General features: G+C 59.4%; 2 protein-coding genes across 11 annotated transcripts; both read right to left on the reverse strand.

Moving 5' to 3' along the window:
• Window positions 1-129: 129 nt before the first annotated feature.
• GPT (glutamic--pyruvic transaminase) lies at window positions 130-5,258 on the reverse strand. Of its 7 annotated transcripts, none has more exons than XM_081071238.1 (13): window positions 4,704-5,258; window positions 3,873-3,939; window positions 2,684-2,843; window positions 2,467-2,556; window positions 2,285-2,393; window positions 1,999-2,132; window positions 1,603-1,846; window positions 1,382-1,461; window positions 1,174-1,310; window positions 912-1,086; window positions 649-804; window positions 435-547; window positions 130-365 (listed from the first exon to the last, which is right to left on the reverse strand). In XM_081071238.1, the coding sequence occupies exons 3-13, from the start codon at window positions 2,807-2,809 to the stop codon at window positions 275-277; spliced, it is 1,455 nt and encodes a 484-aa protein (XP_080927364.1). In that variant the 5' UTR covers window positions 2,810-2,843; window positions 3,873-3,939; window positions 4,704-5,258; the 3' UTR covers window positions 130-274. The 7 variants fall into 7 exon arrangements, with proteins under 7 accessions (XP_080927364.1, XP_080927365.1, XP_080927366.1 ...); XM_081071239.1 differs by having other exon boundaries at window positions 4,729-4,981; XM_081071240.1 differs by lacking the exon at window positions 3,873-3,939 and having other exon boundaries at window positions 4,704-5,183.
• PPP1R16A (protein phosphatase 1 regulatory subunit 16A) lies at window positions 4,951-23,056 on the reverse strand (the record flags this gene model as incomplete). Of its 4 annotated transcripts, none has more annotated exons than XM_081071233.1 (13): window positions 22,935-23,056; window positions 15,868-16,016; window positions 15,332-15,374; window positions 9,239-10,287; window positions 7,985-8,055; window positions 7,760-7,905; window positions 6,568-6,671; window positions 6,372-6,496; window positions 6,161-6,286; window positions 6,004-6,079; window positions 5,796-5,925; window positions 5,500-5,665; window positions 4,951-5,325 (listed from the first exon to the last, which is right to left on the reverse strand). In XM_081071233.1, exons 4-13 carry the CDS (start codon window positions 9,495-9,497, stop codon window positions 4,951-4,953), a joined length of 1,578 nt encoding a protein of 525 aa, XP_080927359.1. In that variant the 5' UTR covers window positions 9,498-10,287; window positions 15,332-15,374; window positions 15,868-16,016; window positions 22,935-23,056. The 4 variants fall into 4 exon arrangements, with proteins under 4 accessions (XP_080927359.1, XP_080927360.1, XP_080927358.1 ...); XM_081071234.1 differs by having other exon boundaries at window positions 15,868-16,026; XM_081071232.1 differs by lacking the exon at window positions 22,935-23,056 and having other exon boundaries at window positions 15,868-17,709.
• Window positions 23,057-23,804: the final 748 nt, after the last annotated feature.

Here is a 23,804-nt window from a genome sequence, read left to right on the forward strand (position 1 = left end):
ACTCCTTGACCACTCCTGATGGCAGACCAGTGTTCCACTTAAGGCTGGGTCCCCAAGCCAGCACTGAACCCCGGCACAGAAGGGCAATCAGGAGACAGAGGCGGAGGCGGTGGGCAGGCCACCGAGCAGTCAGGCGGCGCCACAGCTTTATTAGAGGCCTGCAGAGAGGCAGGGGCCCAGCCCCACAGGCAGCAAGTGTGGAGGGTTCCAGAGGCCCCACCGAGGCCCAGGGCACTGTCAGTCCAGGGTCGCCCGGCCTGGTCCCCGGCAGTACTTAGGAGTACTCGCGGGTGAACTTGGTGTGGAACTGGCTCAGCTTCTCCAGAAGGGGCCGCAGCTTCTCCATGGGGGGCAGAATCGTCATTCTAAAAGGGGGAGGAAGGTAAGCGGAGGACTGGGGGCCGCCGGGGAGGGGCTGTGCGGCCGGGCCTCACCGGAAGTGGTAGGTGCCTTCGCGCTGCCCGAAGCCGCTGCCAGGCACCACGCAGATGCCAGTCTCCTCCAGGAGGCTCATGCAGAAGAACATGTCAGGGGCCAGGCCCAGCTCCTGGGGTCGGGCGAGGGGCGGCCGGGCGGTCAGAACCGGGCTCCCCAGCCCCGCCCCTCACCCCCGCGGGCCCCGCCCCGCCCGGCCCATCCTCACCACACCTTAGCGCGCTGCACAGCGCGCGGGGGCAGCTGCATGCACGGGAAGGAGTACATGGCGCCCTGCACCGGGTTACAGCGGATGCCAGGAGCCTCGTTGAAGACCTGCTCCGTGAGTTTGGCCTTGGCCGCCAGCTCGGCCAACACCGCCTGCCTCTCCTGCGGACCGAAGGCCCATCAGGCCGGGCCGGGGGGCGCCGCGCCCTCCCCACTCCTCGTCGTCGGCTCACCGCCCCAGCCGCCCCTCCACACCCCCTCCTGGTTACCGCCTGGAACCGCGCGAAGGAGGGGTCCGAGGGCTCGGGCGGGCTGACCGCCACGTGCAGCAGGACCTGGCCGGGCAGAGGTGGGCACAGCCGCACACTCATCAGCTTTTGCATCTGCTGCTGCACCGCGGCGTCCATGTTCACCACCTCCACGTAGCCGCCGCGGAACCCGCACCTGCGGACAAGGGCGGGCGTCGGGGCCGGGCCGGAAGAGGCGGCCAGCCGGGGTCTGCGAGCAGCCGCCCTCCGCGCCCACACGCACTCGCCCATGTAGCCCTTGGAGGTCGAGTGGAAGGAGGCCAGCTCCTGCTGCGCCGCGTACGGCGGCCCCATCTCCATGAGCACCTTCTTGAACGAGTGGAACTGCGAGCCTTCGGCATACACGTTGTCCTGGTACACCTGGACGGGCGACGGCGTCACGGGAGGCGCCCGCTGCTGCCCCCGCCCACCCCACGGCCCCCTGCCAGCACCTCATCGGCCATCAGGAAGAGGCGCTCCTCGAAGGCGAAGCGGATCACGGCCTCGATGCACTCGCGGGTCTGCACCTGCCCTGGGGCGCAGGGGACGCGGCACGTCCGCGGTCAGTCGAGAGCGCGCACTGCGCTCCGCGGGGCGGCGGGGGGCAGGCTGCCCCTGGCGCCGGGGCGGGGAGCGGGGCCGGGAGGGGGCGGGGCGGGGGCGGGCGGCGCACCAGTGGGGTTGCCGGGGTTGATAACGCAGAGCGCGCGCGGGCGGCAGTGGTCACGCGCCTGGCGCAGCGCGCGCCTCAGCTCCGCCACGTCGAGCGCCCAGGCTCGCTGCTCGTCCAGGTAGTAATCCACCTGCACAGCGTTGAGCTCAGCCAGCGCGGCCGAGTAGAGCGGGTACTGAGGGATGGGGATGAGCACGCCCGTGCGCGTGCGACCCTCGCCGGACACCAACAACTTCAGCACGGTCTGCGGGCGGGATGAGGAGGTGGCGTTGGCGGGGCCAGGGGCTGCACCGCCCCCCTCCCCACCCCACCTCGCGCCGCTTTGCCAAGAGGAGCCAGGCTCGCCCTGCTGCATACAAAGAGCCACGGTGGCCCTTTGTCCTGGCCCCGGCCTACCACTATGGCGTCGCTGGCCCCCGTGGACAGGAAGATGTTGTTGGGGTCCGCGGGAATACCGCCGTCGCGCCGCTGGATGTACCGCGCCACATCCTCGCGGATCACCTGGATGCCGGAGCTGACGCTGTAAGCCCCTGGGCCAGGGGGCGGGGGAGGACACGTGAGGTCCTCGAGCAGCCCTCCCGACGAGATCCTCCCCTTCCAGCAGGCTGGCCCACCCCTCTCCCGCACAGCCCCGCACAGCCTCCCTCCAGTTCCTGCCCCTCCCCCGGGTTCTGGCTCGCACCTAGGCTGTGGCCCCCGCAGGCCTGCAGGATGCGCTCCGCCCTTCTCTTGGCATCCGCAGGGAAGTCGGGGCTGTTCAGGAGGTCGGGGTGGACGCAGAGGGCCAAGACCTGGGAGGAGTGAGTGCTGAGGCCAGGGCACTGGGCTCACAGGGGAGGGGCACAGGGGCCTTCCGAGCCTCACCTGGCGCAGGAAGGTAATGGGCTTTTGCCCCATGGCCTGTGCGTCCCCGATGTTGGCGCGGACAACCTCAGTGAAGGGTTTCTTTATGCCCTGGGAGAGTGGAGGCAGGACAGTGACAACGGGCCTTATCACTCCTTGTCCCATGCGACACTGGGGATGAGGCCGACTGGATTGCTCAGGTGTCACCTGGAGGGCAGTGGGGGGCCCGGGGCCATACCTGGCGCAGCTCCTGCTCCAGCTCCAGGGCCCGCAACACGATGGGGCCACGAACGGCATACTCCATCCTCCGAACACACAGGTTCATGGTGTTCAGCGTCAGCACCTTTTCCCTCAGGTCGTTCATTGCAGCCTGGCTGTGGTCACCTGCTCTCAAGGCCCTGCTCAGACCAGGCAGGAGGGAGGCTTAGGAGATGGCGGGATTCAGAAGTGGGGATGAGGGCAACTAGGTCCAGGCTCAGTGGATGGGACTGGGAAGGACTGTGGGGAGCCGAGCTCAAGGGAAGCGGGCACCCTCTGCACGGCAGCCTTGCTGGCCCCACTGAAAGGAGCAGCAAAGGCTGAAGGAGGAGCTGGGGCAGCGGGCTCCGCCCCACCGTCGTCCGTACAGCTCTGCCCCAGGGAGCCACAGGGACTGGGTGAGTAGGCAGGCGGGGCTTGGGGCAAGGCCCAGTGTCCCTCTGACGGGGGCAGGAGACCCACATGGGGGGTAGGGACGCACGGGAAGTTCAAGAAGCTCTGAGGGACTGGGTCTGGGGGACGGGAGATGGGCTGAGTGTCTGAGGTGATTGGAAGAGGTGGGCAGGCTGCGCTCCAAGGGGAGAATGTAGCCCGGGGCCTCAGATTTACCCCAGCAGGGCTCAGTGCAGACAGCCCTTTCAGGCCCCCATCTTTGCTTGGGCCAGTCTCCCAGGTAACTGAACCAGGCCTCAGGAATCCTGGGGGTGTCGGGGGAGGGGAGTGAGGCGCTCCAACAGGGGGGCTCCATCCGGCCCCTCCTGGGCTGGTGGCCAAGGCTCAGGGTCTGGGAGAGCCCTATGGCTGGCCCTGGGGCCTGAGTCCCTGGGCTGGGGTGTTGGCGGAGGGCCCTTGGACACCTCTGCTGCTCTACCCTTTCACCAGGCCAACCTGGGGTTGCCCTTGGGGCGGCACCACATGGCAGGCAGGGTGACCTAAGCTCTGCTTCCCACTTGCTCCTGATTGGTGGGGAGTAGGAAGCCAGCAGCGATAGGTCCTCAGGGCCCCACCTCCACAGGCCCTGCCCAGGGGTGGCTGCCAGCTGCCCACAGGCAGGACAGGCAAGGCATCAGAGGGTCCGCTGGCCCTCTGGCTGGGCTGTGGCCTGAGGGGAGCCTTGCTCCTGCCGGCTGGAGAGGAAACAACAGGAGCCCAGGCAGCTGGCCTCTCACCTCACGCCTGTCCACTCCGCTGCCACTTCTCTGCCACTCCGGCCTCCCTGCGCGCTGGACAGCCCCTCTGGCCCCCAGGCAAGAGCACCGGTTAATAAGGGCCCAGCCCCAGGCGGAGCCAGCCTGGCCCGCCTCCTGGCAGCAGGGCCCAAGTGGCAGTGTGGTAGCAGGTGGACCGTGGGCAGCTGCACCGCCCCACACACTAAATTTAACGAGCAGCTTACCTCTGGCCCTCCCCCAGGTTGGACACCCCTCCAACCACTGATGCTTAGAGAAGGGCGGGCCCTGCAGATTTGGGATTGACAGGAGCAGAAGGTGACCTGAACCCATGCCACCCAGAACTGGTGGCCATGCAAAGCTGCCCACCATGGACAGAGGAGCTGGCAGTGCCCTCAGCCCTCCCACTCGAGGCCCCTGTCATCCTGACACGTGCCCAGCCAGCTCAGAGCCTGAGTGGCCAACTGCTTGCCCCCTTTGCCAGCCCAGGCAAAAGCTGGCAGCCAGGCCCCAGGACCAGGCTGCATGCCAGGAAGGGGAGACCCACCCCCCAGGGCGGTTTCTGACACTAGCCTTGTAAAGGCTTCACCCCCTAGCTCCGGACCCCCCTTTCCAAACCAGGATTCCTGCTCTGGGATAGACTCCCCCAGTCCTGGTCCCCAAGGAGTGTCCTTCTAAAGCTCCCTGCTCCCCTCAGGAAAGCAAAGAGTTACAGAGGAATCTCCAGAAGGCTGGGCAAGCAGGGGGCAGCAAGGGCCAGACTTCTTGCCCAGTGGCTACGGGCCTCACTGCCACACAGGGGCTGGGCCACTACCAGGGAGCCCCGGAGCGCACCTACGGGCCCCAGACAGGTGCTCACAGGGACAGCACACCCCGGCCCAGTAACAGCAGCTCCCCACCACAGGGATGGTGGCCCAGCTGAGATACACAATGCAGGTGGCAGAAGGGTCCTTTATCAAGTCACAGGATGAAACTTGGTCTGTGCAGCCAGGTGCCCCCCAGGTACGGCTTCTGCCACAGGTCCATTTCTGAGTGGGGAGGCGGGGAGGCCCCTTGCTGGCTGGGCCTGACAGCAGGACCCTCACATGAGCAGACAGCACGGCCTCTTATCTATGGGGGCCTCCTCCGAGGGGGCTGTGAGCTTGAGCAGGGGCGGGTCTCCACCAGCCCTGGGGCTGCACTCAGGCTGGGGTGTCTCAGTGTCCAAAGGGAGGCCAGACTCAGGGGCCTCAGGGCCCTCGGGCACGGGACGTTGCAGCTTAGCAGCAGCTCGCTGGCGCTTGAGCTCTGCCAGAGTGTGGTGGGCCTTGGCCCGGCCCAGGGCATCGGGGATGGTGCTCTCCAGGGGGCTCAGCTGGTAGGAGACACTGCGGTCCAGCCTCTTGGAGTACAGGTGTCGCCCTGGGGGAGGCCCCACTCGGCCATTGTGTGGCCTGGACACCTCAGGGTCATCTTCCTGTGAGGTATAGGCCACAGAGGCTATTAGGAGGGCACCCACTGGCCTCCCCTGGCCTTGAGCCCCCCCCCCCCCCTGCAAGGTAGTCAGATACAAGAGTGACCCCTACAGGGCACTAGCCTGCTCCATGGGCACAGGGCCACATGCTTGCCCCACAGTGAGGGCAGAGCTCACCTCCAGGGGTGGGGGCCTGAGCTCCGCGTCTGTCTGGCGGTCGTCGTCCACTTCAGGTGGCTCCGGGCTGGTGGGGGGTGGCTGCTGCCACACAATGGCCTCTTGGGCATGCTCTTTTCGGTATAGGCTGGTGCGCTGGGTCAGACTCACCCGCCTCACCACCTTCCTGGGGGAGGGCAGGGTGAGGGTGGGGGGAGGACACCACCGCCCTGTGGACTCTGCCCAGGGCTCCAGCTGGCACTTTGGCCGCTGGCAGAGCAAAGGCCTGGGGGCGGGGCAGGGAGCGGGGCGCTCACCCCCGGCTGCCGGCGCTGGAAGTGCGGCGGCGAAGCAGAGAGCGCTGGCGACCTTGGGCGCGCAGGAGTGCATCATGCTTGTGTTTCAGCTCCAGCAGCTTGGCGCGTACCTCCTCGTCTCCGCACAGGTCTGCAGTGAAGTGGGCGGAGGGTCACAGGAGCCCTCCTGCTGTTCCCCTGCACAGGGTGGAGGCAGCCCCCAGCTCACCAAGAGGCGTCTCCTCCATCAGGGACTTCCCGTTGAGGTCGGCCCCATGTGCCACGAGCAGCTCCACCAGGTGTACCTGTGGGCCAGCGAGCCCAGGCTGCTGAAGACTCCGGCTCTGCAGCTGCCCCAGCCCCAGCTGGGCCAGCCCCACACTTACCTGGCCCCAGTAGGCTGCCGCATGCAGCGGCTCCCAGCCGTCGTGGTCCTTGGCGCTCAGGCTGGCCCCATGCTCCAGCAGCAGGGCAGCCGCCTCGCTGAACCCATTGGCAGCAGCGATGTGTAGCTGCAGGCAAACCGCCCAGCCCTGAGTCCCACCATCCCTCCAACAGCAACCTCCCGCACCTGTGTCCCACCGGCCGCGTCCTCACCAGCGTGGCCCCGTGGTCCCCAGGGGCGTCAAGGTCGGCCCCCGACTGCAGCAGACTCTGAAAGTCCTCCAGCATGTGCCGCTCCGGCAAGGCCCGGGCCGCCTCGATGCTGTCCTGCGTGATGCCTGCAGGGCCACAGACTCAGGCTCCGGCCCCACCCCACCCCACCCCCAGCCACATGTGGGGTCCCACTCACCGCAGTTGGCCATGGCTGTCTCAAGGAAGTCCAGCGTCTGCTCATCCTCACACAGGTCGTAGGGCATGTTCCCATCAGTGTTGACTGCCAAGAGGTCAGCACCACTGCAGGGAGGATGGACAGTGCTGGCCACAGGACCTCTTTCACCTTCTCCTCCCAGGGAGGCCCCCAGCCGCCTCACAGATCCTCCCTTTGCGGAAGCCCTCAGCATAGGGCTGCCCTCCAGGACACTGGAGCCGTCAATGAGGAAGCCCACGCCCCACTGACCCTCGACCCATCTGGCTGCCCCTCAGCCCTGGATCCTGTCTTCAAGCTAGGTAGGTGTCCTGCAGTCTTGCCTGTCTCCAGGTTCTTGGCACCCATGTGCCCCCATGAGTGGGCACAGTGGGCCCACCTGCCCGAGGGTGCCGGGCAGCTCGAGGGCCCCGGGAGCAGGTGTGGGAGGAGACCCTGGGCGCCGAGAGAACCCAGAGCTGGAGGGAGCAGGGCTCCAGTGGGAGGTGAGAGGGGCTCAGAAAACAGGGTGGGCGCCCGCTGTGCGAGGGGTGGGTGAGGCCTGGGCCTGCCTGTGCACACCCACTGCCTCGGGACCCTGCACCCCCCCCCCAATGCCTACAGCCCTCCACAGACTGCCAGAGCCCCTAACCCACTGTCCTACGGGAGGGGTCAGAGTTGAGGGACCCTGGTGGGGGAACTCCTGGGTCCTGGTGGCACTGGCCACCTTCCCATTCACCGAGGCGTCCTGTCCTGCTTCATCCTGTCCTGCTTTGTCCTCCTCCTTGTTGAACGCTCCACCTGTGTCAGATACCCACTCCCTCCTTGCCAACTCCACTTTCATCACTGACCAGGATGGCATTTCTCTGTACAGAATCTGGGGAGGCCCAGAGGCCGAGGCTGGAGGTCAAGGCCTACCCCCAAGGACTTCCCAAATTCCTAATGGTGCCTGGCAAGAGGACACACCCAGGTGAACAGCAGGGGATCATTCCCTGGGGTCGCAGCACCTGCAACCCCTGCCCAGGCCTTGCGGTCCGTGCCAGAACACAGGCAGTAAGCAAGGGTGAGTGGGATCCTGAGAGACCAGTGTGGACAAGGTGCCTGGCTCTGCAGGGAAAGCCCTACTGCCTGCCCTGCCCGGCTGCAGCCCATCCCACACAGGTGCCCACTCTGGCCACCTGCTCCCAGCAGGCCCTACCGGGCAATGAGCAGCTCCACCAGGTGCAGGTGGCCGCAGGTGGCTGCGGCGTGCAGGGGTGTCCAGCACTCACTGTCACGGGCGTTGACCTTGGCCCCAGCCTCCAGGAGTTGCTGCACCATCTCCCGGAAGTCGTCAATGCAGCTCTGCAAACCGGGCAGCCTGAGCACCAGAGCCCCGAAGGGCATCCCACCAGTGCCTCCCCGGCACCCCCACATAACTGACCTGGTGCAGGGCTGTCAGACCATCCTCGTTGGCCAGGTCAGGGCTAACCCCATTCGCAAGGAACTGACGGACTGAAAGAAGGGGAAGTGTGGTCAGGGTGCAGGAGCAGAGGCCCTGACGTTGGCCAGCACCGTCCAGGTCAGGCCCTGTACCTGAGGGCACCTGGGCTGACTGCTGTGCTACAGGCGTGGAGCACAGCAGGATGAGGGAGGTGATGGCACAGGTGCAGGAGGGACACCAGAACCAGGCCAAGGTCTCAGGAGCCACTGGGCATCTTCTGGCCCCACTGGGGCACACACAGCGGCTCTCCGCCTCCAGTACCCAGCAGGACCCACCCTTCCTGAACCATGGCTCTCCACCCCTCAGACACAGAATGGACCTATCCTATGAGAGCAGACCCCGTTGGGTTCCTGACTGTCCCCACCGTGTCCCAGGCTCCCCCCAGCCTTCCCCACCTGCAGACCACGGGGCCCCCACACATGTCCCTTTCCCCCACAGGTCTCCCCATGAGCAGAGCCAGTCTTTGCCCTCACTTCTCTTCAGCAGTCCCAACTTGGGACCAGGCTCTCGCCAAGGTCACCTGGGACCTCCTTGGTGGCCTGGGCTTCCCAGATGTGCTCTCAGCAGGCAGCACGAGGCCACGCCCTCCTTCCAACACTTCCCTGTGGCACACCCACCGTGCCCTCCACTCCCCCTGCCTCCTGGCCCTCCACACCGAACGCCCCAACCCTCAAGGGGGGCAGGAAGAGCCCTCAAGAGCCCCTGTGGGACAGCATGTGCGGTACAGGGCAGAACAGGGAGTCTGCCCAACGCTCGGGCCTGTCGTCAAACCAGGAGGTTCTCCTGGGTAGGAAGAAGTCTCGGGAGCCAGCCCGGGTGGAGGCCCCGCTCCCACACTCTGACCTGCACAGCTGGTCATCCCTGTGCTCCTTTACAGAGGCTGAGACGCCGGCCCCCAGCAGGTGGTGGCCAGTACTCCTGAGCATTGTCCAGCTCCCCTACAGCAGGCGAGAGGCTCCGGGCCTACCCCGGCCACTGGAGCTGAACCCCAGGCACTTCAGGCTCGAAGAACCCCCACCGTGGGCCCCACCTCGGCAGCAGGACCCCTCCCTGCCTGCCGCCCCATCACTGGGATCCCACAGCTGAGAGGTTTGGCCAGACCCCAGGACCCCACAAGACAATCTCATGAGGGCTGCGCCAGGGTGACCGACATGGCTGCCGGCTGTGCCATGGGCTGAGGTCAGCCACACTCACCTTCCTCCAGGTCGTTCCGGGCAGCAGCCTCCAGGAGGGTGACGCTGGGAGGAAAGAGGACCCGCTTCCGGGGCTTGCCCACGGCCACCTCTGTCCGCGGTTGCTCCCTGTGGCCCTTTCTGCTCTGGGCCTCCTTCTCAGCCTGGGCCCACACCTTCACCTGCTGGGCACGGCGCTTCTGGGCGTGCTTCAGCCGCTCCTGGGTGCTCATCCTGCCCACCATGGGCATCTCTGCCAGCAGCTCCAGGTGCTCGGCCATGGCGGGGGCTGCCTGCTGGGGGGGCTGCTCGGGGCACCAGATGGGGCAGCGAGGGGGCCAGGCTGGGGCTGAGGGGTGGGGCAGCTGACTGGACTGGCACCCTCGGGGGCATCCCCTCCCCAAGGCTCAGAGCACTCTGCCCCTGGCAAGGCTGGGTCAGGAGGCTCCACTCTGTGACCAGGCCCAGGCAGCCCGGAGGGGTGCAGGACCCAGGCAGAAAGGGCAGTGTGGGAGGGGACCTCAGCCTGCCTCCCAGGAGCCTGGCAGCTCACCGGGCAGGGCCTCCTTCCCTCCCTCCCTCTTGAGGTCAGGGTGCACAGCCTGTGGGGAGCAGTGTGGGACCCGGCCGCCTCAGTCCCAGCTCTGCAGCTAGTCACCAGATAACAAAGTTGCAGCTTCTTGGCACCTCACCGAAGGGGCTAGGGGGTGGTGGGGGGGGGCCAGGCAGTGGGCAGAGGCCCCTGGGAGTCCTGCAAGCCCCCTCCCTTTCCAGGCCTCAGGAGCCCGGGTGGGGCCTGGGAGCAGCCATGGCCTGGCCGTCCTTCCCTTCTCCCTTCTCGGTGTGTCTTGCAGGGTCAGTGTATCAGCGCTGAGGAGGAGGTGTGGCTGGAGGGCGGGCTCAGCAGCTGTGAGAAGCCAAGGCAGGGCTTGAGTCCTGGGGTCCCAGACCTGGAGCCCAGGGGTGAGGCTCTGAGCAGCCGGGCACGGAGCACAGTGAGTCTGGAACGGTCTTCAGGAGGGTGGCCCTTTGGAGGAGCCTTGGGCGGGCGATCAGGTGGCTCCCACTGGCCTGAGGAGGAAGAGGAAGCACATTAAGGCTGGCTCGGGCGGGGCAGGCTGGACTCCGGGCTGCTGGCTGGCAGGTGAGGCCCAGCCCATGCCCATAGCGAGCACTACTGGGCAGCTGAGCGGCAGCAGGTGTGGCTTCTGGAGGCTGACCCTCCAGGGCCAGGTGCCAGCCTCTGGGAGTCGTTCTGTGCACCTTCTCCAGACTCCCGGCTCTGGCCTGGTCCCCAGGGCTACGGTGACCTGTCTGCCCCAGGCTGGGACAGGTAAAGGCACCTTCTCCTCGGGCTTTCCCGGAACGGCCCCAAGGGCACGCCCTACCTCCAACCCCAGCAATTCACAGCCCAGACTCTGGGCCTCTTCCTTGCCAGGCTCCCTAGCCAGTCCAGTCAATGCCGTGCCGTCCTGGGCTGCAATAGAGCCCCAATCATGTGGACACAGGCACAAGTGGCCTCTCTGGCTTGGATCTGCTACGACTGTCCTGCCCAGGACCCGATGTGGTCACTGGTGTGGTCATGGGGCCCGGGCCATGCTCCGTCCAGAGGGTGCTGAGCACAGCTGCCCAGGTGCCCATTCTCACACTCAGTGACCCAGCCTTCAGACACACCTGTATTCAGGGCTCAGGGAGTGCCTGAGGGAAGGGAACTGTCTTGGGCCACATCAAGTCCCTCCCATCTCCTTCGAGAGCCAGGCATTGGAGGCTTCCTGGGGACGGGACTGGGGAGCAGCAAGGCCCAGGAGAGAGCTCTCCAGGCAGCATCCCTTCTCTGGGCAGCCACCTCTACAGCCACCTCTATAGACTGCTGGGGTCAGGGCAGACACAAGCTGTCTAGACTCCCTGCCCGGACCCCACGTCCTGCCTTTGCCCGTTGGGACACGGCTGCCCCGCACCGAGACAGGCTGGGGTCCAGGTCTGCAGGCGCCCTGGGGCATGGAGATCCCTGAGCCATCTGCTCGGCTCTCCTTCCCTGCTGGCTGCTCATAGCCCCCCGCGGGCCCTCACCAGGGAGCTGGATTGCACACGCACACGTGCACACACACATGCACACATGAGGCTGCAAGGTGGGACCTTCACCTCTGCGATCAGTCCCTGGGCTCACCAGGGAAGCCGACCCGAACAGCCCACCCCAGGAGATGAGGAGCAAGGAGCATGGCAGGCTGCCCTCTGCTTGGCCAGCAGTCTCCAGCCGTGGGAGGGGAAAGCACCCAGAGATGACCACCCCCACCCTGTCCACAACCAAGGAGCCCTCCATGGACCAAGGCTTCCCAGAAATGGGCTCCCAGGGTTTTGGGGACTTGTTTCACTTCTCCAAGATGGGCGCCGACATCAGAGCCATGGCCTGGTTTTAAGTTTAGCGAGATTTAGGAAATGTCATCTACCCCATCACTTTACCCAAAAAAAAGTGTCTGATGTCTATGTCCTACAAAAGACAACCTAGAATAGCAGCTAACTAGCTTTTCAAATTGAACACATGCTGCCTTGGGATTCTCTTTTTTGAAGGCCATCTTTGAAACTGCATCCCAGAGCAGGACCTGGAGAGCCTCTCTACCCGTCCCGGCTGCAAAGGGAGGAAAGGGCACGGCTGGGACGGCACACCTTGCCCGGCCAGCACCTGGCACCCTGGTAGCACACGCAGGAGATGCAGGTCTCCTGGTCTGGGCTGTGGCAGCTCACACGGGTCCTGAGCCCCCCATCTCTGCTGCGACACCATGATGAAGCCACAGACCCTCTCTGGGCCCCTTTGGCAGCACTCCTTGCTGGAAGCCACCTGAAGGTGGTCTCCATGTGACCTTGGGCAGCCTTACTGCCTCTGAGAGAAAGGTGACCGTGGGGAGGGCCAGGCCCCACTGCCGGGGGCACCCCACCCCGGCACTGTCTTTACTGAGGGGCATCTCACCGAGCCCCACGCAGCCTCTTCCTCCCAGCCAGTTAGGAACAGTGCACTAGAGCTGAAGGTGTCGCCCCTCAGCTGAGCCAGGAAGGCCAGGCCAGCTTGTGGAGTCCCACGGATGGCCACCACCCCACCCCAGGCCTAGAGGGGCTAAGCAGGGCAGCTCCCGCCTCCATCCACAAATCCACCCCCACACAAGGCTCCCTGGAATGTGCGATTTCTTCCAGTTCTCAGCTCTACCCAGGCAAACTGCCCAGGAATGTGGGACCAAGGTAGGAGGGGCCCCCTGGGAGGACGGTGCTTACTGCAACCATCCTCTTGTCTTGTACCACTGGGCTATCCCCAAGACTGTGCCAAGAGGACCAACGGACACCTGGCCTTCGGGATGGAGGCCCAGTGTGGACAGGTCCACGCTGGCCTCAGTGTCTCAGCAGCCCTCTCCATACCCACTGCCACAGCAGTCTTCATGCAGGCCCTTTCCACCTGGGGAAACCAAGGCTCTGCCTAATACAGCGAGCCGCGCTGCCTCTCATGCCCATGGCACAGCGTCTGTGAGAATTAGAGTCCATGGAACAGGAGCCAGAGCCTGTGAGGGGCAGAAGTGTCACCTTACTCCCAGAGACAGGAGCAGGAGGAAGTGAAAAGGGTGGGGAGGTGCCCACCCACTTTCCCTCGGGCTCCTGGGGTTTCACACACGGTTCACTTGTTGGAGAGGGTTCTTGTAACTTGCGATCAAAAGAGCTGGTTTTCTTTGTGGCATTGTCTGTAATAGCAAAAAAACAGGAACCTCGCTGGATGCCTTTCACTTTAGAAAAGTTGAGTGTGTATAGGCATTCTGGAGAAAAACAGAAGTCATATAGATGGCGCCCACGTTCCCCACAACCCTGGCTAAAGGCAGGGTATTGGGACACCTGCAAACAGAGGGTGAGCCACCCCCAGCACCTCTCCCACCCTGGCTGGGCTCAGCTTGGAAGACTGTGGTCTCCACTCTCCCCGCAAACATCCCCCACCCCTGCAGGCACAGGCCCCATAGTGGCTTCCAGGGCGGGCAAAGGCCAGATGCCAAGGGCACTGTGTTCTACTGGAGGACACTCCCTGTCCATGGGAGGGGGCCCTCGGTCAGTGTTTGTGAGGGGCAGGCCAGGCACAGAACACCTCAGGCCCAAGGTGCCCTATGGCTCTTGCCACCCAGAGAAGGGGTCAGATGTCCAGAGACCCTGAAACATGCCAAGTGCAGCATCAGGCCACAAAGAGGTGGCCTGACCCCAACCCGGGAAGGCAGGACACGCCTCATGACAGGCCAACCAGTGTGCATGCTCTGGGCACATGACAAGCTCTCCTCACTCCCCTGTTCTCCCAGGCTCCACTCTGGAGGTGGGGACAGGGGCCAGGCCCTGCCCTAGGCAAAGGGGCACGATGTGCATCAGTCAGTCTGCTGAGGCCCCCTGGGGGCGGCTCTGCACCCAGACTGGGGGGGGGAGGGAAGCAGCCCCACCGGCAAGTTCCAGGAACAGTCTACGCGCTGGCGGCAAGGCCGAGGGGGCTGAGGAAGTGTGAGCGGCAAGAAGAACAGAGAGGTAGTTAGGCAGGCGGCTCCTCGCACAGGCGTGTAGACATTGGGTAGAGCAGATCTGAGGTGCTGCCGTGGCACCCTCACCACTGATGCCTGGTGACTGCAGAACAGCCATCCCAAGGGTGCACGCACCTGCCCTTAGCAGGCCTGTTGTAGACGGTGCTAGAAGCTATTCCACAGCACTACCACCAGGCCCCTGGCTGCAGCACCTTTATGACAAAACACTGGGATGACAAATTACATAAACTACTCTGGGTCTCTGAGGACGCTGCCTGTGGACTCCCATGGAAAGGCTACTGAGAAGCGCAGGGGACAGGGCAGAATCTGTGTATGATTTCCTTTTATGGAAAAGAAGAAGTAAAGCAAGAATATGCATGTATAGCTATATAAGGAACATGAGAAACACGAGAAAGATACAGGAGAAATGACGCAGAGGTCTCAGGACGGCTGGAGGGGCAGGTAGGCAGGGGGCACACGCTGGTCATTTCTGTTGGCTTATGAGCCATGGGAAGGTAAACTCTTCCAAATAACTTGAAGCACTGTCTTGGGAGGGCATGTGCATACATCTGTGGGTATCAGGTCGGGCCTGGGAGGGCAGGGCCATAGGACTCCCTGGAGTGTCTTCTGTCTCTGGGCAAGCAGTTGGCCTCTGCCCAACAGCCTGTGGGAGCCAGAAGCTTTCAGACAAATGAGTGATGTGATCAGATCCGGGGCGGTGGTGGGGACCTCACTGGAGCAGCGCTGAGACCTGCACACCCACCCAGCAGGGAATGGACAGGAGAGGATGAGAGCACCCAGGTGGGGGTGGACAGGCACTCGATGCAAGGAAGGGACAGTTAAGGGCAGGCGTTGGAAGGGCCCTGAGACGTGGGACCCACAGTGACCAGGGTGCTCCAGGGCCAGAAGGCCAGGGGAGAGTGGTCAGCAGAGGTGAGAGACGAAGACCAGAGTGGCCACTGCAGGGAACGAGCAAGGGCCACACAGGGCCAAAGGGGGCACGACTGCTGGAATGGGCCCCAGGGGCCCCACCTCTGTCCTCACACCAAAATCCACTCACATGTCAGAGACACAGCCGTAAGGAAAACTAAAATCGCAAAGGATAAGAAGGAGGACAGGAAGGATGTCCGTGTGATCCTAGCAAAGGGAAAAGCCTTTCTAAGCTGGACCGAAACCCAAAAGCTGAAAAGAAAACTGCTAAATCCGATTTCACAAGATTTTCCAAATGTCTGCATTGTGAGAACAAAACAAAACCTACAAGGTCAGAGACAGATGGTCAACTGGGCAAAAACATGTACAATAAACATGACAAAGGGGTCCTCGGGTCAATCATGATGAGCAAAGGACAACTCACAGGACAAAGGACAGATCCCATCGAAAACATGCAGATGGACGCTGGATTCCCTAATAATTAACAAATGCAGATTAGAAGCAGGACACACCTGGACACAAGTTGGACAGCACATGTGGCTGGACCACAGACCCCCTGGGTGCCAGCCCCTAAGGGTGGCCCTCAGGCCTTGACTGAAATGTACCAGCTTCAGACCCAACACTATTTCAAGGTACCACACAGCAGGTACACCTACCTGCACAGGTGATCCTTCTCAAAAGAACAACAAACCTGTTTGTCTTTAAAAAAAAAAGAAAAGAAAGATGGGATTAGAAGATAGTTTGACTCAGCAAAGCCCACATGGAGGGAGGGACCCACAGTACGCAAGGATGTGATGGGGGGCCCTACCCCCGAGAACCCTGATTGAGATGTAAAGAGGTAAGACGGGTGTCAGAAGCAGCACTGAGCTGTGGCTTCCGACCCGCTCTCCACACCCACTCCCTGGGAGGCAGCCGCACCATCCCGCGCTGGGCACCGCCCCCATCACGGTGTCAGGTCTGAATTCCTGGTGGTCTCTGTTCTCCTGGACCATCCCGCAACTCCCTGCCCCAGTCTCGACCTCTTCCTCCTGCCAATGACCTCTTCCTCTGCCCCAGTTACACTCTGGACCCTGTCACCACCAGTATTTCTCCCCCCACCCAGGCGTTTCAATCCGACACCCGGTTCTCATAGGACCTGTGGCTGTGTGGTCACACAAACCTACACATGGGATAAGACCACAGAAGTACATACACACAGTGGTGCACAGCACAGTGCACGTAAAGCTGGGGACACTTGTCGAGGTCAACGGAGCGTATCGGCTTCAGTGTCCTGGGTGGGGCTGCACTGCAGTCACGTGCCTTTGGGGGCTCTCCCAACTATTCTTATAGCTGCTTGTGAATCTGCAATGATCTCAAAATAGTTTAAAAATAGAGTGAAAAAGCAAGCCACAGAGTAGGAATTAATATTGGCAATACGTAGCCAACAAGTGATATAAAAAGAACTACTGAAAAACAAATTGAAAACCCCACCAAATAGGAAAATGGGCCAAAGGCTCTGAAAGCCACTTCCTATCACTAAATCACAAAAGGTGCCCAGGACATTAGTCACCAGGGACACTCCTGTGAAACCTGACACACCGGGACACACCCACCTGAATAGAGACCAAGTGAGGGATGGCAGAGCCTGTGACCCCACTGGCCACCCCACTACAGGCTGGGGTCCTACAATGAATCTATTCTGGGGGCCATCGCTATAAAGGACATTCCTAAGACAGCTATGAACTAAAGTGCCAGAGCTGTCCAGCTCCCTGAGGCTTCCAGCTGCACCAGGTGAAAACAGCAGGAAATGCATTCTCAGAGATTAGGGGTGCGAATGGCCTTCCCAGCTGGCCTGGCAGTAGGGAACCACCAGGACTCAGGCAGCAGAATGGGGGTCAGCTATCATATGACCCTTGCTTGCTTGGCAGTCAGAATGTACTTTCAGAGACCAGCCCTGGGAGACTGCAGGGACTAGTAAACCAGTGCAAGGTCCAGCGCGGGGCTGCCTGGCCACTCCCCCACCACACAGCCCCGACACCAACCCCACTGAGCCACTCCTTGTGTCCTGGATTCTGGCGACTCTCACTGCTCCAGCCACTGGCTGGAAACGTTCACCTGCCATTCTAGGCTCTCAGTATCTCAAAGCCAACACAGGATGGGGCTGGAAAACCTGGAAGGACCTCTCCCCAGAAATCAGGGGGCCCAGGAAGAGATCAAATGGAAATTACAACACACTGTTAACTGAACGAAAATGTAAACATATCAAAATATGTGAGATGCAGTTAAAGAAGTGCTTTGAAGGCAATTTCTACCTTTGAAAGCTTAAGTAAGAAAAAGGCCAAATCAATAGCCAAAGCTTCCAACTTAAGAAAATAGAAAAAGAGGAGAAAAATTAAACTGAAAGTAAAAAAATATATATATACTAATAAAAGCAGAAAATAATGAAAAAGAAAATAGACAAAGAGAAAAATCTTGAAACTGCAAGTTCTTCTTTTGAAAATACTGATAAAACTTAAACTCTCGCTAAACTGATCAAGAAAAAAGACAAAAATGACCAATATCATGAATGAAAAAGGGGACATCACCACTGATCCTACAGATCTTTTAATGGATAAAAACAGGAATGTTCTGAATGATTTAGGACAATAAATTCAACAAATTAGGTCAAAGATCAGCAAACTACAGCCATGGACCAAATCTTTCCCACCATATGTTTATGGAAATAAAGTTTTATTAGGACACAGCTGTGCTTGTTTATGTATTGTCTATGGCTGTTCTGTCTATGGCTGTCTGCAATAATAGAGTTGAGAAGTTGCAACACAGACCATATGGCCTGAAAAGCATAAAATATTTACTATTTAGCCCTTTATAGAAAAAGATTTCCATGTTTGCCTTAGATAAGTAGGCAAATTATTTGTTTCAAATAATTTTGAAACAAATTATCAAAATGAGCTCAAGAAGAAACAGAAAACCTAAATAGCCCTATATCTATGAAAGAAATTAAATTTACAGTTAAAAACATTCCCACAAAGAAACTCCAGGCCAAGAAGGCTTCACTGGTAAGTTATATCAAACATTTAAAGAAATCATACCAAATCTACAAAACCCTTTCTGAAAATAGAAGAGGAAGAAGCACATCCCAACTCATTTTATGAAGCCAATATTATCCTGACTCCAAAACAAAAGACATGAAAAATTAAGAATACTGTAGACCAATTTCTTCAAGAATACTTGCAAAAATCCTTTAAAATAGAAATTTTAAAAAAATCCCACAGAAACAAAAAACTTAGAAAATGAGGACTAGAAGGAAAACTCCTCAAGCTGATAAAGGGCATCTCCCCAAACCCTACAGCTAAATCGTGCCGACCGGGAAAAAACAAGCATTTCCCCCGGAAAGGCACCAAGGGAAAGGCACAAGTCCTCAGCGCTCCTATTTAGTGCTGTACTAGAGGGCCTAGCCAGTGCACTAAGGCAAGAAATAAAAAGCACACATATTGGAGAAGAAGCCATAAAACTCCTCAAATGCAGAAGGCATGGAGAAAATCCTTAGGAATCTACAGTAGGGCTAATGAAATAAATAAGTACATTTAGCAAGTGTGTAGGATACAAGGACAATATGTCAAAATCATGTATGTCCCTGTGTTTGCAAAATGCAACACATTAAATGTCATTTACAAATCTAATCTCGAAAAGCATGGACTACTTGGACACCCCTTCAAAAGGTATAGTCTAATCCCCTTCCCCTAGAGTTGGACTTACTGACTCCTAACAAATAGCAAAAAACGGAGAAGTGGGGGTGCGTAACCTCAGAGGTCAGCTCATCAAAGGCAAGGCAGCTCTTGCTGTGCTCTCTTGGACAGCTGGCGCTGGAGGAAGGTCGCTGACGGGCTGAGGCTGGTCAGCCGTCTACAGAAGGCCCACTTCGTAAGTGGATGGTCCAGCCCCAGTCCAGCCCTCAGATATGCAGTCCTGCTGACCACCCTCGCTGGAACCACAGGCTCAGTACAGCCAGAACCACACAGCTCCCGCAGCAACTGTGAGATAATAACTGTGTACCGTTGTAAGCCACTCCATTTTAGGGCAATCTGTTATACAGCAGTAAACAGTTAATACAGAGACCTAAATAAATGGAGAAATATATATACCACATTCTATATTCTTAAAATGTCAGTTCTCCTCAAGTAGAGTTTAGCTTCAACACAATCCCAGTCAAAATCCCGGTAAGCGTTTTTGTGGAAATTGATAAGCTAACTAAAATTTACATAGAACTGCATAATATCTTGAAGAGTCCAAATGATTTGAAAAAGAGAAACTAAGTTAGAGAATTTACAGTACTTGATCTTGAGACTTATCGTACAGTTACAGTGCAAAATCTGTGTGATGTTAGCATACGGTCGATGACTAGAGTCCAGAAAGACACCCCCACATGTACTGTCAGTTGATTTTCAACAAGGGTGTTGAGTTAAAACAATGGGGAGAGGGTGATCTCCACAGATGGCTCTGGGATGACTGGATGTCCACATGAAAACAATGATCCTTGACCTATACTCACACCACACAAGAAAGCACAAACCATAACGGACTTCGTCACAACCAAAGCATCTGCTACTGAAGACACTGGTGCAGATTCTGAGCCCAGCTACAGCCTGAGCGCACACGTACCACAAGGAACTCTTAAAACTTCCTAGACAAAAAACCTTTTTTGTAAGGGTAAAAGATTTGAACAGACACTTCACAGAGAAGATATACAAATGGCCAATAAAATAAGCTCGTGAAAAGATGCTTCACGCCATCCGTTTGGAAAATGCAAATTAAAACCATGGTAAGCCACATCACACACATGAGAAAATGGTTGAATTTCAAAAAGACGACAACACTGAGTTAAAGAGAATATGGAACTGGGCATGTAAAATGAACGTAAAGGCATTTTGGCAAATCGTTTGGCACTTTCTAGTGAAGTCAAGCACACACTTCATCGTTTCTATCATTGCAACCCAAGAGAAACAAAGCATATGTCCGCACAAAGACGTGTGTATGAATGTTTACAGCAGCCTTACTTATAACAGCCAAAAATGGGAAAGAACCGAAGGGTCCACCGACGGGTGTGTGCATCGATTAAATGCTGGGATACCACACAACACAACACGGAACCATTTGGCAAATAAGAGAACCACTGAACAAGGCAACCATATGAATTTCCAAAACACTCTGTCACATGAAAGAAGTCAGACACAAAAGTGTTCATTCGGGGCGGCCGGTTAGCTCAGTTGGTTAGAGCGCGGTTCTCTTAACAACAAGGTTGCCGGTTCGATCCCCACATGGGCCACTGTGAGCTGCGCTGCACCATCCCCAACTCGATTCAAACAACTGCTTGACTTGGAGCTGATGGGTCCTGGAAAAACACACTTTAAAAAAAAGTGTTCATTCTTAGGATTCATTTATGTGAAATTCTAAAAGAGTCACTGAATCTACTAAAATAGAAAGCAGTGACTGCTGGGGCTGGGTGGAGGGAGGACGGACCACGAGGCAATAAGGAAACTTCCGGGGGTGATGGGAAGGTTCTACATCAGGATTCTGGTGTTTACCAGGGGTACACATCTAGCAGAACCCACCCAACTATACACTTAAAATAGGTACATTTTATTATATGTAAATTATACCTCAAATAAGTTTGCTATAAAACAGTAACAGTATACAATTCCAAAGTCTTGCCCTAGCCTCTAAAACCCTGCCTGGTCCGAGCCTGTGTCTCATGGTCCTCCCGTCCATGTCCCACCCAGCGCTCACTCCCTGGCCCGCAGAAGTCATTTCAGGTCCAGCAGGGGCAGAAGCTGAGGAGATCGGTCAAGTTTCTTACCTCTTGTGCCTCAGTTTCCTCATCTATAAATGGAATGATAACAGTACCTTCCCTAAAAGGCTCTTAGAGGATTTGAAGAGTTAGACACGCAGCATTTTCAGTGTCTAGCACAGTGATTACCGAACTACGGCCTGCCACCTGTTTTTATGTGGCCCATGCGTGAAGAATGGCTTCTACACGTTTTAATTATTAGGAAAAACCAAAAAAGAGTATTTTGTGGCACATGAAAATGACATGAAAATGAAATTTCAGGGTCTATATGTTTACTATGTGGCCCTTCACAGACCGCGTGTGACCCCTGGTCCATCAGGGTTGTGTGACGCTGTCCTCAGCACGACTCCTGCTTGGCACTGGCCGTTTCTTCTGTTGGGAAAGTTCTTCCACCAGATCTTAGGATCGCTCTCCCCTCTTTGTAACTCAGATCACAATTGAGTGTTACCTCCTCAGAGGTCTTCTGTTGTTACAGTCACCCTCTATCTCCCCACCCTCTCTAATGTTTGACACGTTTGTAGAACTAAGCTTTCCTGAACCTCTTGGCCCTCCTTTCTCAGCCTGCTGTGCTGGCGAGGCCTTGCCCAAGGCCAGAGCCTGGAAGGGGTTGGGGTAGTTTCGCTCTCCCTTCCACCACCATGCAGGGGTTCAGTATGGTGGTGCATGGTGTCATGCCTGCAAAGGTGGTCAGGTTGGTGTCGGGACAGAGAATGGGGGGGCTACTCGGCAAAGACAGGAATGTGTTACCCTGACATCTGTGAGGAAGGATTTCATGCAGAGTACGAAACTCAGATTTGTATTTTAGGACACTCACTCAGCTCACATGAGGAAGACGAAGGCAATGGGCTGGCACAGAGCCAAGAAGACAGCCAGGGGCAGCAGCTGCCACCAGGTTTTTTGGCTGAAGGATGGGCAGAACGGCCTGGATCAGGGACACTTAGAAGCAAGTTTTGGGAGAACCTGGAGGTGAAGGAAAAGTTTGGAAGTGCCACCCAGATGTCTTGCTCTGGCTAACGGGTGGACTCTGACAGAGGCCCTAGGGCGGGCACTCTTGGAGCAGACACAATATGCTGGGTCACCAAGGGTTCACCCAAGACTCAGATCCCCAAACTGCATGCAAAGGGACCAGGGGTTCAGGAATCCCTCAAACACAGACCCCAACGTTGGGGTACAAGAGCCTCTTTGCTAGGTGCTGGCCAGCTCAGGCATGCCCCAAGCAGGTGAGGGAGAGGCCAGGACCGGCCAGGACCGGCCAGGACCGGCCGGGGGAAGGGGCTGCAGCCAACAGGGAGGAAACCCAGCCTGGGCGTCAGGAGGGAGGCCGGGACCTGCTCATGCTTCCTCCACCTGCCTCTGAGAGGAGCTCAGGTGGGGGAGGGGGGCAGCGGGCCACTCAGAGCCACATGCACCCATCACGAGGAAGAGCACAGGGGTGGCCGATGTGCAGGCTCCTTCAGGCAGCTACCGGCCCCTCAGGAAATGCGGCCCCAGGTGGGGGCTCTCTCGTGCCCCTCAAGTGGACGAGGCAGCAAGGTCAGGGGCACCCGGCCTCTTCACATGTCCCGCAGGGAAACCCCAGCGCTGCCGGGGGCACCTGGCGGTCCGGATGCCCAGGAAGGCTCACCGCCGGGCCAGGGCGGAGAGAGCAGTGTGGTGGCCCGACGGCCACCTGCACCCCCGAGGTTAGGGTCCGGGAAGGAAACAGGCGCAGAGCCTCGGGGAGGGCCGGCCTCTCTCCGGAGTGAGTCCACACACGCCTCCCCTCTCTGCAGCCATGGCAATTAATCCCTGGGTCACCCCCGCCCGGCATTCCCAGGGCAGCGAGGGCCCAGCCCACCCCCAGCGCCTCCCACGCCGCAGGGGCCCGCCCAGCCGGGACGTGCCGCCCGCATCCCCACCGCGGCTGAGGTCACCCGCACCGACGCCACGCCGGGGAGCTCGCCCCAGACAGGTTCGGTTTCCCCGCGGGCCCACCTCCAAAGCCCGCACAAAGCCCGCGCGAGTCACGTCCCTGGGGGCCGTCAGTGCCCCGCAAACGGAGAGCATTCGAGAGCTGCCGGCCCGACCTCGGGCTGCCAGAAGGCGCACCGTCCCTGCGCGGGTGAGCCACCGCCAGGAGCCGTGGTCCTCCCTTCGCAGCCACTGCCCTGGGCCCCCCCCGCCGGCGCCCGAGCGGGGCCTGCAGAGGCCGCCGCCCTGGCCTCTGCGCGCTGGCCAGCTGTTGGCTGAGGACGCCCCATCTGCGCTTTCCTCCGCTCCCTCTCAGTCTGCGCTTCTCTAAGCCCAGCCTCGCCTCAGGCCTCGTCCCTGCCCCGGCGCCCGGCCTCCTCGCCCCCGGCGCCCGGCCTCCTCTCCTCCCCGGAGCCCGGCCTCCTCGCTCCCCCGGACCCGTCCTTCTCTCCCGCCACAGGCCCCGGAAGTCTGAGCCTCACCTTCCGCCTCGCGCAGTCGATCGGATCCGGTCCACCGGTCAGTCAGCCCGGCGCTCCTGCGGGCGCCGCAGGGGCGGGCCCCGCGCCCTGCCGTCGCCATGACAACGCTACACTTCCGGCTCGCGCGGCCCAGAGCCGGAAGCCGCGGCGCCCCGTGGGAGCTGGGGGCGGGGCCTGCCCGGAGCGACCAGTGGGGCTCCGCGGACCGTGCCCTGTGAGCCTCTCTTTGGCAGGGGCCTCCTTGGCGTGGATGGGGTCCGGGTGTGGCGGGAAGGGCAAGCAGTCAAAGGCTCCCAGGAGGGCGGTCATCTGTTTATGCTGGGCTTTTAAGGAAGGGCCGGAGTTCACCCGACAAAGCAAAGGCATGACGGGCGGAGGGAACAGCAAGCGCAAAGGTGGAAGGACCCAGTGCATTGGGGCAACGGGAAGCAGAGGTGATGGTTTAAGAGCGCGGGGGCGGGGGGTGAGGAGTGTGGTCAGAGATGAGTAGTGAGAACACAAGGGTTCTTGACGGCCAAACCAAGGAGCTGGGCATTATCCCGGAAGCTAGGGAGGGCCAGTGGGGAGAGAGGGTGACTTAAGACGTGTTGGAGAAAAAGACCTCTTTGCTGACCGAGGGGAGCTAGGAGGCCATAGGTAGTAACAACCTGGTGAGACACAACAACCCCTCAACTAGAGAACCTGGGAATAGAAAGTAGTAGAGCAGGTGACAGTAGTTCAGAGGAAGCCAGGTGAAGTCTGAAAGGACAGTCTGAAATAGTGGGGGGAACAGCGTGGTACTCCACAAACACACATTATCTCAGCCCCAGGCTCCCTCCTCCATTGTACCCACCCTCCTCAGTGCCTCAGCATGAGCAGGCACACGCTCTA

The sequence above is a fragment of the Rhinolophus hipposideros genome (genome assembly GCF_964194185.1).
Source record: "Rhinolophus hipposideros genome assembly, chromosome: 13".
In the NCBI taxonomy this organism is placed as follows: Eukaryota; Metazoa; Chordata; class Mammalia; order Chiroptera; family Rhinolophidae; genus Rhinolophus; species Rhinolophus hipposideros.